The sequence below is a fragment of the Salvelinus fontinalis genome, chromosome 8, assembly GCF_029448725.1.
Source record: "Salvelinus fontinalis isolate EN_2023a chromosome 8, ASM2944872v1, whole genome shotgun sequence".
NCBI classification, from domain to species: Eukaryota; Metazoa; Chordata; class Actinopteri; order Salmoniformes; family Salmonidae; genus Salvelinus; species Salvelinus fontinalis.
Window position 1 is genome coordinate 50,350,993 of NC_074672.1, and position 14,080 is coordinate 50,365,072.

General features: G+C 49.2%; 1 protein-coding gene across 1 annotated transcript in view; it reads right to left on the reverse strand.

The window, feature by feature from the left end:
• LOC129861382 (constitutive coactivator of PPAR-gamma-like protein 2) overlaps positions 1–14,080 on the reverse strand; it is a 101,094-nt gene that overhangs the window by 13,602 nt on the left and 73,412 nt on the right. Inside the window, exons 13-15 of the mRNA XM_055932774.1 lie at positions 5,101–5,323; positions 4,738–4,873; positions 2,105–2,150 (exon numbers count right to left, since the gene is read on the reverse strand). Of these exons, the coding sequence (XP_055788749.1) occupies positions 2,105–2,150; positions 4,738–4,873; positions 5,101–5,323 (405 nt within the window). The remainder of the gene's footprint in view (positions 1–2,104; positions 2,151–4,737; positions 4,874–5,100; positions 5,324–14,080) is intronic.

The window sequence follows — 14,080 nt, forward strand, 5'->3', positions numbered from 1 at the left end:
CCTTACCCCCTGGGGTCGGTCCGTCAGGAAGTCCAGGATCCAGTTGCAGAGGGAGGAGTTTAGTCCCAGGATCCTTAGCTTAGTGATGAGCTTTGAGGGCACTATGGTGTTGAACACTGAGCTGTAGTCAATGAATAGCATTCTCCCATAGGTGTTCCTTTTGTCCTGGTGGGAAAGGGCAGTGTGGAGTGCAATAGAGATTGCATCATCTGTGGATCTGTTGGGGCGGTATGCAGTTTGGAGTGGGTCTAGGGTTTCTGGGATAATAGTGTTGATGTGAGCCATGACCAGCCTTTCAAAGCACTTCATGGCTACAGATGTGAGTGCTACAGGTCGGTAGTCATTTAGGCAGGTTACCTTAGTGTTCTTGGGCACAGGGACTTTGTTGGTATTACAGACTCAGACAGGGAGAGGTTGAAAATGTCAGTGAAGACACTTGCCAGTTGGTCAGCGCATGCTCGGAGTACACGTCCTGGTAATCCTTCTGGCCCTGCGGCCTTGTGAATGTTGACATTTTTAAAGGTCTTACATCGGCTGCGGAGAGCGTGATCACACAGTCATCCGGAACAGCTGATGCTCTCATGCATGTTTCAGTGTTACTTGCCTCGAAGCGAGCATAGAAGTAATTTAGCTCGTCTGGTAGGCTCGTGTCACTGGGCAGCTCTCGGCTGTGCTTCCCTTTGTAGTCTGTAATAGTTTGCAAGCCCTGCCACATCCGACGAGCGTCGGAGCCAATCACCCGACCTCAACCCAATTGAGATGGCGTGGGATGAGTTGGACCGCAGAGTGAAGGAAAAGCAGCCAACAATTGCTCAGCATATGTGGGAACTCCTTCAAGACTGTTGGAAAATAATTCCAGGTGAAGCTGGTTGAGAGAACGCCAAAGTATGCAAAGCTGTCTTCAAGGCAAAGGGTGGCTACTTTAAAGAATCTCAAATATTAAATATACACTACCATTCAAAAGTTTGGGGTCACATAGAAAGTGCTTTGTTTCTGGCCATTTTGAGCCTGTAATCGAAACCACAAATGCTGATGCTCCAGATACTCAACTAGTCTAAAGAAGGCCAGTTTTATTGCTTCTTTAATCAGCACAGCAGTATTCAGCTGTGCTAACATAATTGCAAAATGGTTTTCTAATGATCAATTAGCCTTTTAAAATGATAAACTTGGATTAGCTAACACAACGTGCCATTGGAACACAGGAGTGATGGTTGCTGATAATGGGCCTCTGTACGCCTATGTAGATATTCCATAAAAAATCTGCCGTTTCCAGCTACAATAGTCATTTACAACATTAACAATGTCTACAATGTATTCTGATCAATTTGATGTTATTTTAAATTGACATTTTTTGTCTTTTCTTTCAAAAACAAGGACATTTCTAAGTGACTCTGAATTTTTTGTATGTTAGTGTGTGTGTATGTATATAGATATATATTTTTGTTACACATATTAAACCCTTTTTTTTTTGAGTAGGCACAAAAGTACCTTCATACTTCCATTCATTTTTAAAACCGGTACCAATTACCTTCAGACGATTCCCGACACTTGTGGGGGTGGTAGAGCAAAACAGAGCCCACCATAGTGTTGGTGAGAGGCTCCCCTTTCCAGCGCCCATGTTTTTATTTAGGCTACAAACTGAGATGGAACTCAGGCCTATAGACTCAGTCCATGGTTGATCATCAAAGAGTAGGCCTGGTCTAACAAATCCCTTTCAAATGGAAAAAGGGAAATGAAGATTTTGAAACAATAAGACTTATAAGACAGTATGTGCTGCAAAAGGTCCATTATTATCCCACATTGGAGAGGAGACAAAAACCACGGACCTAGCGGCCATTTTGCTCTGCTCTCTTCTACAAGCTACATCTTGCATTAAGTTAATAGTCTACCTACCACATATGTATAGACCATTGAGGCAAAGGCCATTTGGTATGTTGTCCTGCTGTGTGCTCACTGCACAGCGCTGTGGTGTGCTGCCAGACTCAAATATGCCAAAACATATTTTGTGACATCATGATATCGTCACAATCAACGATGGCAGTCAAACATCGTCGATAGACGATGCAATCATAAAATGGGCCAACCTTAAAGACCTGGCAGTCACCTTTTTAACTCCTCGTCCTGCTTTCACTGGGATGTCCTTACCCCTTCTGGAAAGAGGGACAGAGAGCGAGAGACACGGGGAGCAAGAGAGAGAGAGACGGGGAGAGAGAGAGAGAGACGGGGAGCGAGAGAGACGGGGAGCGAGAGAGACGGGGAGCGAGAGAGACGGGGAGCGAGAGAGACGGGGGCGAGAGAGAGAGAGACGGGGAGCGAGAGAGAGCGAGACGGGGAGCGAGGGAGAGCGAGACGGGGAGCGAGGGAGAGCGAGACGGGGAGCGAGGGAGAGAGAGACAGGGATCGAGAGAGACGGGGGCGAGAGAGAGAGAGACGGGGAGCGAGAGAGAGACGGGGAGCGAGAGAGACGGGGGCGAGAGAGAGAGAGACGGGGAGCGAGAGAGAGAGAGACGGGGAGCGCGAGAGAGAGACAGACGGGGAGCGAGAGAGAGAGACAGACGGGGAGCGAGAGAGAGAGACAGACGGGGAGTAAGAGAGAGACAGACGGGGAGCGAGAGAGAGAGAGACGGGAAGCGAGAGAGAGAGACAGACGGGGAGCGCGAGAGAGAGACAGACGGGGAGCGAGAGAGAGAGACAGACGGGGAGCGCGAGAGAGAGACAGACGGGGAGTAAGAGAGAGACAGACGGGGAGCGAGAGAGAGACAGACGGGGAGCGAGAGAGAGAGACAGACGGGGAGAGACAGAGAGAGAGAGACAGAGAGAGAGAGACAGACGGGGAGCGCGAGAGAGAGACAGACGGGGAGCGAGAGAGAGAGACAGACGGGGAGCGCGAGAGAGAGACAGACGGGGAGTAAGAGAGAGACAGACGGGGAGAGACAGAGAGAGAGAGACGGAGAGAGACAGACGGGGAGAGAGAGAGAGACAGACGGGGAGCGAGAGAGAAAGACAGACGGGGAGAGACAGAGAGAGAGACAGAGAGACAGAGAGAGAGACAGACGGGGAGAGACAGAGAGAGAGAGACGGAGAGAGACAGACGGGGAGAGAGAGAAAGACAGACGGGGAGAGAGAGAGAGAGACAGACGGGGAGAGACAGAGAGAGACGGGGAGCGAGAGAGAGACAGACGGGGAGTGAGAGAGAGAGAGACGGGAAGCGCGAGAGAGAGACAGACGGGGAGTAAGAGAGAGACAGACGGGGAGCGAGAGAGAGACAGACGGGGAGCGAGAGAGAGAGAGACGGGGAGAGACAGAGAGAGAGACAGAGAGACAGACGGGGAGAGAGAGAGAGAGACAGACGGGGAGAGACAGAGAGAGACGGGGAGCGAGAGAGAGACAGACGGGGAGTGAGAGAGAGAGAGACGGGAAGCGAGAGAGAGAGACAGACGGGGAGTGAGAGAGAGAGACAGACGGGGAGCGAGAGAGAGACAGACGGGGAGCGAGAGAGAGACAGACGGGGAGCGAGAGAGAGAGACAGACGGGGAGAGACAGAGAGAGAGACAGACGGGGAGCGAGAGAGAGAGACAGACGGGGAGCGAGAGAGAGAGACAGACGGGGAGAGACAGAGAGAGAGACGGAGAGAGACAGAGAGAGAGACAGACGGGGAGAGACAGAGAGAGAGACAGAGAGACAGAGAGAGAGACAGAGAGACAGACGGGGAGAGACAGAGAGAGAGACAGAGAGACAGAGAGAGAGACAGAGAGACAGACGAGGAGAGACAGAGAGACAGACGAGGAGAGAGAGAGAGAGAGACAGACGGGGAGAGACAGAGAGACAGACGGGGAGAGACAGAGAGAGACAGAGAGAGACGGGGAGCGAGAGAGAGAGGGACGGGAGAGACAGAGAGAGGTGGAGAGATCATTAAAAGGTTATATTATATAGACAGTTTAATTTAAAGAGCAGGAGAGACAGAGAGAGAGGGACGGGGAGAGAGAGAGAGAGGAGGAGAGACAGAGAGAGGTGGAGAGATCAGTAAAAGGTTATATTATATAGACAGTTTAATTTAAAGAGCAGGAGAGACAGAGAGACAGACGAGGAGAGACAGAGAGACAGAGAGAGAGACAGAGAGAGACAGAGAGAGGTGGAGAGACAGAGAGAGGTGGAGAGATCAGTAAAAGGTTATATTATATAGACAGTTTAATTTAAAGAGCAGGAGAGACAGAGAGAGGTGGAGAGATCAGTAAAAGGTTATATTATATAGACAGTTTAATTTAAAGAGCAGGAGAGACAGAGAGAGAGGGACGGGGAGAGACGGAGAGACAGAGAGAGGAGGAGAGATCAGTAAAAGGTTATATTATATAGACAGTTTAATTTAAAGAGCAGGAGAGACAGAGACAGACGGGGAGAGACAGAGAGAGAGACAGGGAGAGACAGAGAGAGGAGGAGAGACAGAGAGAGGAGGAGAGATCAGTAAAAGGTTATATTATATAGACAGTTTAATTTAAAGAGCAGGAGAGACAGAGAGAGAGGGACGGGGAGAGACAGAGAGAGGAGGAGAGACAGAGAGAGGTGGAGAGATCAGTAAAAGGTTATATTATATAGACAGTTTAATTTAAAGAGCAGGAGAGACAGAGAGAGAGGGACGGGGAGAGACAGAGAGAGGAGGAGAGACAGAGAGAGGTGGAGAGATCAGTAAAAGGTTATATTATATAGACAGTTTAATTTAAAGAGCAGCCAGAGTCTCACCCGCTCCCTTCTCCGACCGACACCACCTGCATGTTGAACCCCCCTCTGCCACGCAGTGGTTTGTTCCCGGCCCACTGGCCCACCACCATGCCGGCTATCTCCAACTTCCCTCCCTGGGGGGGGATCGACTGCAGACCTGGGGAGACAGACAGGATGAGAATGTGTTTCATAACTGTTGAAGTTGGAACACCTATCAGTACAATGATCCTCAGGCTGTTTCTAATCTGACAAACAAACACCAAGGCTTGTCTATACATATGTGAACTGCGTAAGTGTGTGTGTATGCTTGTGTGTGTGTGTGTATGCGTAAGTGTGTGTGTATGCGTGCGTGTGTGTGTGTGTATGCGTGTGTGTGTTGCTTACCTGGGAAGCCTCTGGGTCTATGCTGGGCTGGGTGGTGGTGAGGATGATGAGGGTGGTGGAGGGGCATGTTACCCATGGGCCGGGGGGGGTAGTGGGGGGGTGGGGGGTAGAAGGGGGGAGGGGGGAGGAAGGAAAGAGGCGGGAGAGGGGGAGGAGGACGAGTAAAGGTGATGCCATCTAGAATGGCCTGACGCATCTTCTCCACACGAGACACCAGATCCTCCTGTTGGAGAGGACAAGGAGAAAAGACAGATATACACGGTGAGACCCCCAGGATGGAGAGTAGAGAGAGAGATATACACGGTGAGACCCCCAGGATGGAGAATAGAGAGAGAGATATACACGGTGAGACCCCCAGGATGGAGAGTAGAGAGAGAGATATACACGGTGAGACCCCCAGGATGGAGAATAGAGAGAGATATACACGGTGAGACCCCCAGGATGGAGAGTAGAGAGAGAGATATACACGGTGAGACCCCCAGGATGGAGAATAGAGAGAGAGATATACACGGTGAGACCCCCAGGATGGAGAGTAGAGAGAGAGATATACACGGTGAGACCCCCAGGATGGAGAATAGAGAGAGATATACACGGTGAGACCCCCAGGATGGAGAATAGAGAGAGAGATATACACGGTGAGACCCCCAGGATGGAGAATAGAGAGAGATATACACGGTGAGACCCCCAGGATGGAGAATAGAGAGAGAGATATACACGGTGAGACCCCCAGGATGGAGAGTAGAGAGAGATATACACGGTGAGACCCCCAGGATGGAGAATAGAGAGAGAGATATACACGGTGAGACCCCCAGGATGGAGAGTAGAGAGAGATATACACGGTGAGACCCCCAGGATGGAGAGTAGAGAGAGATATACACGGTGAGACCCCCAGGATGGAGAATAGAGAGAGATATACACGGTGAGACCCCCAGGATGGAGAGTAGAGAGAGAGATATACACGGTGAGACCCCCAGGATGGAGAGTAGAGAGAGAGATATACACGGTGAGACCCCCAGGATGGAGAGTAGAGAGAGATATACACGGTGAGACCCCCAGGATGGAGAATAGAGAGAGATATACACGGTGAGACCCCCAGGATGGAGAGTAGAGAGAGAGATATACACGGTGAGACCCCCAGGATGGAGAATAGAGAGAGATATACACGGTGAGACCCCCAGGATGGAGAGTAGAGAGAGAGATATACACGGTGAGACCCCCAGGATGGAGAATAGAGAGAGAGATATACACGGTGAGACCCCCAGGATGGAGAGTAGAGAGAGAGATATACACGGTGAGACCCCCAGGATGGAGAATAGAGAGAGAGATATACACGGTGAGACCCCCAGGATGGAGAATAGAGAGAGAGATATACACGGTGAGACCCCCAGGATGGAGAATAGAGAGAGAGATATACACGGTGAGACCCCCAGGATGGAGAGTAGAGAGAGAGATATACACGGTGAGACCCCCAGGATGGAGAATAGAGAGAGATATACACGGTGAGACCCCCAGGATGGAGAATAGAGAGAGAGATATACACGGTGAGACCCCCAGGATGGAGAGTAGAGAGAGATATACACGGTGAGACCCCCAGGATGGAGAGTAGAGAGAGATATACACGGTGAGACCCCCAGGATGGAGAGTAGAGAGAGATATACACGGTGAGACCCCCAGGATGGAGAGTAGAGAGAGATATACACGGTGAGACCCCCAGGATGGAGAGTAGAGAGAGATATCCACATTGCGTCCGTAAATGGGTCTGCGGTCAAACGACCACCCCTCATCACTGTCAAACGCTCCCTAAAACACTTCAGCGAGCAGGCCTTTCTAATCGACCTGGCCAGGGTATCCTGGAAGGATATTGACCTCATTCCATCAGTAGAGGATGCCTGGTTATTCTTTAAAAGTGCCTTCCTCACCATCTTAAATAAGCATTCCCTATTCAAAAAATGTAGAACCAGGAACAGATATAGCCCTTGGTTTTCTCCAGAAGCTGGAGACTCTTACCTTCCTCACTAGCTTTAAGCACCAGCTGTCAGAGCAGCTCACAGATCACTGCACCTGTACATAGCCCATCTGTAAATAGCCCATCTATCTACTTCATCCCCATACTGTACTTATTTATTTATCTTGCTCCTTTGCACCCCAGTATCTCTACTTGCACATTCATCTTCTGCACATTCTACCATTCCAGTGTTTAATGATGACAGAGATAACAGATCTACGCTAACCCCAATTTGACTGGCTCAATATTCAGGTATCCACGAACAATCACGCAGCCTCTGGCTGTGATGCTGCCCTCAGCATCTATGATAAAAACATCTCCTCAATGGGGTAAAAGGAACACTAATAGTATCATCATTATCATCATTGTTTTTAGCATTATCATTGTTATCATTATTATTATTGCTGAATATTGGACATTATTATCATATTGCAGGACATTATTATCATATTGCAGGACATTATTATCATATTACAGGACATTATTATCATGTTGCAGGACATTATTATCATATTGCAGGACATTATTATCATGTTGCAGGACATTATTATCATGTTGCAGGACATTATTATCATGTTACAGGACATTATTATCATATTGCAGGACATTATTATCATATTGCAGGACATTATTATCATGTTGCAGGACATTATTATCATATTGCAGGACATTATTATCATGTTGCAGGACATTATTATCATGTTGCAGGACATTATTATCATGTTGCAGGACATTATTATCACATTACAGGACATTATCATCATATTGCAGGACATTATTATCATGTTACAGGACATTATTATCATATTGCAGGACATTATTATCATATTACAGGACATTATTATCATGTTGCAGGACATTATTATCATATTGCAGGACATTATTATCATATTGCAGGACATTATTATCATGTTGCAGGACATTATTATCATATTGCAGGACATTATTATCATATTGCAGGACATTATTATCATGTTGCAGGACATTATTATCATGTTGCAGGACATTATTATCATATTGCAGGACATTATTATCATATTGCAGGACATTATTATCATGTTGCAGGACATTATTATCATATTGCAGGACATTATCATCATATTGCAGGACATTATTATCATATTATCATATTGCAGGACATTATTATCATGTTGCAGGACATTATTATCATATTGCAGGACATTATTATCATGTTGCAGGACATTATTATCATGTTGCAGGACATTATTATCATATTGCAGGACATTATTATCATGTTGCAGGACATTATTATCATATTGCAGGACATTATTATCATATTGCAGGACATTATTATCATGTTGCAGGACATTATTATCATATTGCAGGACATTATCATCATATTGCAGGACATTATTATCATATTATCATATTGCAGGACATTATTATCATGTTGCAGGACATTATTATCATATTGCAGGACATTATTATCATGTTGCAGGACATTATTATCATGTTGCAGGACATTATTATCATATTGCAGGACATTATCCTCATATTGCAGGACATTATTATCATATTGCAGGACATTATTATCATATTATCATATTGCAGGACATTATTATCATGTTGCAGGACATTATTATCATGTTGCAGGACATTATTATCATATTATCATATTGCAGGACATTATTATCATGTTGCAGGACATTATTATCATGTTGCAGGACATTATTATCATGTTGCAGGACATTATTATCATGTTGCATATATAATCCATTTTAGAATAAGGCTGTAACGTAACAAATTGTGAAAAAAGTCAAGGGGTCTGAATACTTTCCAAATGCACTGCAAAAAGAAATGTCAATATAAAAACAGGAAAAACTAAATGCAGCTAGTTTACTGTCTTTGCAGCGTCAGTCTGAAGTGATTGTGTTAGCTGTGTCGTTGCATAGGTAGCAAGGGGGAAAGGCCAGGTAGCAAGGGGGAAAGGTCAGGTAGCAAGGGGGAAAAGGCCAGGTAGCAAGGGGGAAAAGGCCAGGTAGCAAGGGGGAAAGGTCAGGTAGCAAGGGGGGAAAGGTCAGGTAGCAAGGGGGAAAGGTCAGGTAGCAAGGGGGGAAAGGTCAGGTAGCAAGGGGGAAAGGTCAGGTAGCAAGGGGGAAAGGTCAGGTAGCAAGGGGGAAAAGGTCAGGTAGCAAGGGGGAAAAGGTCAGGTAGCAAGGGGGAAAAGGTCAGGTAGCAAGGGGGAAAAGGTCAGGTAGCAAGGGGGAAAAGGTCAGGTAGCAAGGGGGAAAGGTCAGGTAGCAAGGGGGAAAAGGTCAGGTAGCAAGGGGGAAAGGTCAGGTAGCAAGGGGGGAAAGGCCAGGTAGCAAGGGGGAAAAGGTCAGGTAGCAAGGGGGAAAAGGTCAGGTAGCAAGGGGGAAAGGTCAGGTAGCAAGGGGGAAAGGTCAGGTAGCAAGGGGGGAAAGGTCAGGTAGCAAGGGGGAAAGGTCAGGTAGCAAGGGGGAAAAGGTCAGGTAGCAAGGGGGAAAGGTCAGGTAGCAAGGGGGGAAAGGTCAGGTAGCAAGGGGGAAAGGTCAGGTAGCAAGGGGGAAAGGTCAGGTAGCAAGGGGGAAAGGCCAGGTAGCAAGGGGGAAAAGGTCAGGTAGCAAGGGGGAAAGGTCAGGTAGCAAGGGGGAAAAGGTCAGGTAGCAAGGGGGAAAAGGTCAGGTAGCAAGGGGGAAAAGGTCAGGTAGCAAGGGGGAAAGGTCAGGTAGCAAGGGGGAAAAGGTCAGGTAGCAAGGGGGAAAAGGTCAGGTAGCAAGGGGGAAAAGGTCAGGTAGCAAGGGGGGAAAGGCCAGGTAGCAAGGGGGGAAAGGTCAGGTAGCAAGGGGGAAAAGGTCAGGTAGCAAGGGGGAAAAGGCCAGGTAGCAAGGGGGGAAAGGTCAGGTAGCAAGGGGGGAAAGGCCAGGTAGCAAGGGGGAAAAGGTCAGGTAGCAAGGGGGAAAAGGTCAGGTAGCAAGGGGGAAAAGGTCAGGTAGCAAGGGGGAAAAGGTCAGGTAGCAAGGGGGGAAAGGTCAGGTAGCAAGGGGGGAAAGGCCAGGTAGCAAGGGGGAAAAGGTCAGGTAGCAAGGGGGAAAAGGTCAGGTAGCAAGGGGGAAAAGGCCAGGTGGCAAGGGGGAAAAGGTCAGGTAGCAAGGGGGAAAAGGTCAGGTAGCAAGGGGGGAAAGGCCAGGTAGCAAGGGGGAAAGGCCAGGTAGCAAGGGGGGAAAGGCCAGGTAGCAAGGGGGGCAAGGCCAGGTAGCAAGGGGGGAAAGGTCAGGTAGCAAGGGGGAAAGGTCAGGTAGCAAGGGGGAAAGGTCAGGTAGCAAGGGGGAAAAGGTCAGGTAGCAAGGGGGGAAAGGCCAGGTAGCAAGGGGGGAAAGGCCAGGTAGCAAGGGGGGAAAGGCCAGGTAGCAAGGGGGGAAAGGTCAGGTAGCAAGGGGGGAAAGGCCAGGTAGCAAGGGGGAAAAGGTCAGGTAGCAAGGGGGAAAAGGTCAGGTAGCAAGGGGGAAAGGTCAGGTAGCAAGGGGGGAAAGGCCAGGTAGCAAGGGGGGAAAGGCCAGGTAGCAAGGGGGAAAGGCCAGGTAGCAAGGGGGGAAAGGTCAGGTAGCAAGGGGGGAAAGGTCAGGTAGCAAGGGGGGAAAGGTCAGGTAGCAAGGGGGAAAGGTCAGGTAGCAAGGGGGGAAAGGTCAGGTAGCAAGGGGGGAAAGGTCAGGTAGCAAGGGGGAAAGGTCAGGTAGCAAGGGGGGAAAGGCCAGGTAGCAAGGGGGAAAAGGCCAGGTAGCAAGGGGGAAAGGTCAGGTAGCAAGGGGGGAAAGGTCAGGTAGCAAGGGGGGAAAGGTCAGGTAGCAAGGGGGGAAAGGTCAGGTAGCAAGGGGGAAAGGTCAGGTAGCAAGGGGGGAAAGGCCAGGTAGCAAGGGGGAAAAGGCCAGGTAGCAAGGGGGAAAGGTCAGGTAGCAAGGGGGGAAAGGCCAGGTAGCAAGGGGGAAAGGCCAGGTAGCAAGGTGGAAAAGGTCAGGTAGCAAGGGGGAAAGGTCAGGTAGCAAGGGGGGAAAGGCCAGGTAGCAAGGTGGAAAAGGTCAGGTAGCAAGGGGGAAAGGCCTGTCGCCAGTCAACAAATGACCAGTGAACCCTGGAAACAATGCATTGGAACGAACGCCTAGACGGCTTGGGTAGCAACCTCAGGACTATCTCCTCTGGAAACGATGAAATAGTAGGAATAGATTCATGTTAATCATTTTAATATGCTGGTAGCCGTTGTATAAAAGTGATAATGGCCTCAAAACGTGGTTTGGAGGATATATTGGCACCCGGCCCGAGACAAAACAACACCCGTTTTATCCTCCACAGCTTCTCGGGCATTATCACTAAAATAGAATTGTCACTGCTCAGTGGGGAGAACGGCGCTAACTTTGAACGTTAAATGAAATCCCCAGAATTCAAAATACATTTGGGTCCATTTACAAAGCTAACAGACTGAATATCAACATCTACCATGTGCAAAAACGATCTGTTCCTGGTTTCATGGTGTATTCCTGAGTCTTCCCCTATAAAATAGGGTTAGGGTTAGGACCTAACCCTAACCCCAACCCTAACCCCAACCCTGGTTTCATGGTGTATTCCCAACCCCAACCCTGGTTTCATGGTGTATTCCTAACCCCAACCCCAACCCTGGTTTCATGGTGTATTCCCAACCCCAACCCTGGTTTCATGGTGTATTCCTAATCCCAACCCTGGTTTCATGGTGTATTCCCAACCCCAACCCTGGTTTCATGGTGTATTCCTAACCCCAACCCTGGTTTCATGGTGTATTCCCAACCCCAACCCTGGTTTCATGGTGTATTCCTAACCCCAACCCTGGTTTCATGGTGTATTCCCAACCCCAACCCTGGTTTCATGGTGTATTCCTAACCCCAACCCTGGTTTCATGGTGTATTCCTAACCCCAACCCTGGTTTCATGGTGTATTCCTAACCCTAACCCTAACCCCAACCCTAACCCTAACCCCAACCCTGGTTTCATGGTGTATTCCTAACCCCAACCCTGGTTTCATGGTGTATTCCTAACCCCAACCCTGGTTTCATGGTGTATTCCTAACCCCAACCCCAACCCTAACCCCAACCCTGGTTTCATGGTGTATTCCTAACCCCAACCCTGGTTTCATGGTGTATTCCCAACCCCAACCCTGGTTTCATGGTGTATTCCCAACCCCAACCCTGGTTTCATGGTGTATTCCTAACCCCAACCCTGGTTTCATGGTGTATTCCTAACCCCAACCCCAACCCTGGTTTCATGGTGTATTCCTAACCCCAACCCCAACCCTGGTTTCATGGTGTATTCCTAATCCCAACCCCAACCCTGGTTTCATGGTGTATTCCTAACCCCAACCCCAACCCTGGTTTCATGGTGTATTCCTGACCCCAACCCTGGTTTCATGGTGTATTCCTAACCCCAACCCCAACCCTGGTTTCATGGTGTATTCCTGACCCCAACCCTGGTTTCATGGTGTATTCCTGACCCCAACCCTGGTTTCATGGTGTATTCCCAACCCCAACCCCAACCCTGGTTTCATGGTGTATTCCTGACCCCAACCCTGGTTTCATGGTGTATTCCTAACCCCAACCCCAACCCTGGTTTCATGGTGTATTCCTGACCCCAACCCTGGTTTCATGGTGTATTCCTGACCCCAACCCTGGTTTCATGGTGTATTCCCAACCCCAACCCCAACCCTGGTTTCATGGTGTATTCCTAACCCCAACCCCAACCCTGGTTTCATGGTGTATTCCTGACCCCAACCCTGGTTTCATGGTGTATTCCTGACCCCAACCCCAACCCTGGTTTCATGGTGTATTCCTGACCCCAACCCTGGTTTCATGGTGTATTCCCAACCCCAACCCCAACCCTGGTTTCATGGTGTATTCCTAACCCCAACCCCAACCCTGGTTTCATGGTGTATTCCTGACCCCAACCCTGGTTTCATGGTGTATTCCTGACCCCAACCCCAACCCTGGTTTCATGGTGTATTCCTGACCCCAACCCTGGTTTCATGGTGTATTCCCAACCCCAACCCCAACCCTGGTTTCATGGTGTATTCCTAACCCCAACCCCAACCCTGGTTTCATGGTGTATTCCTGACCCCAACCCTGGTTTCATGGTGTATTCCTGACCCCAACCCCAACCCTGGTTTCATGGTGTATTCCTGACCCCAACCCTGGTTTCATGGTGTATTCCCAACCCCAACCCCAACCCTGGTTTCATGGTGTATTCCTAACCCCAACCCCAACCCTGGTTTCATGGTGTATTCCTGACCCCAACCCTGGTTTCATGGTGTATTCCTGACCCCAACCCCAACCCTGGTTTCATGGTGTATTCCTGACCCCAACCCTGGTTTCATGGTGTATTCCCAACCCCAACCCAAACCCTGGTTTCATGGTGTATTCCTAACCCCAACCCCAACCCTGGTTTCATGGTGTATTCCTGACCCCAACCCTGGTTTCATGGTGTATTCCTGACCCCAACCCCAACCCTGGTTTCATGGTGTATTCCCCTTTAAAATTGCCATAGAAACGCCCCTCAGTCAACACTGTTAAGTACAAGAATATGAAGGTTATAATATTATAGAGCATAATCAAATTAATGTTATTTAAGGCAAAACAAAACGATGTTTTAAGATGAAGTTAGTAGCACCCTGTTGAATTGCCCCGTTTTACCCTGCATTCTAGAGCAGGTAGTGAACGCCCTGTACGTTGCCATGTTTCTATCCGGCTCCCTAACCGGCTCCCTAACCGGCTCCCTATCCGGCTCCCTATCCGGCTCCCTATCCGGCTCCCTATCCGGCTCCCTATCCGGCTCCCTATCCGGCTCCCTAACCGGCTCCCTAACCGGCTCCCTAACCGGCTCCCTAACCGGCTCCCTAACCGGCTCCCTAACCGGCTCCCTAACCGGCTCCCTATCCGGCTCCCTATCCGGCTCCCTAACCGGCTCCCTAACCGGCTCC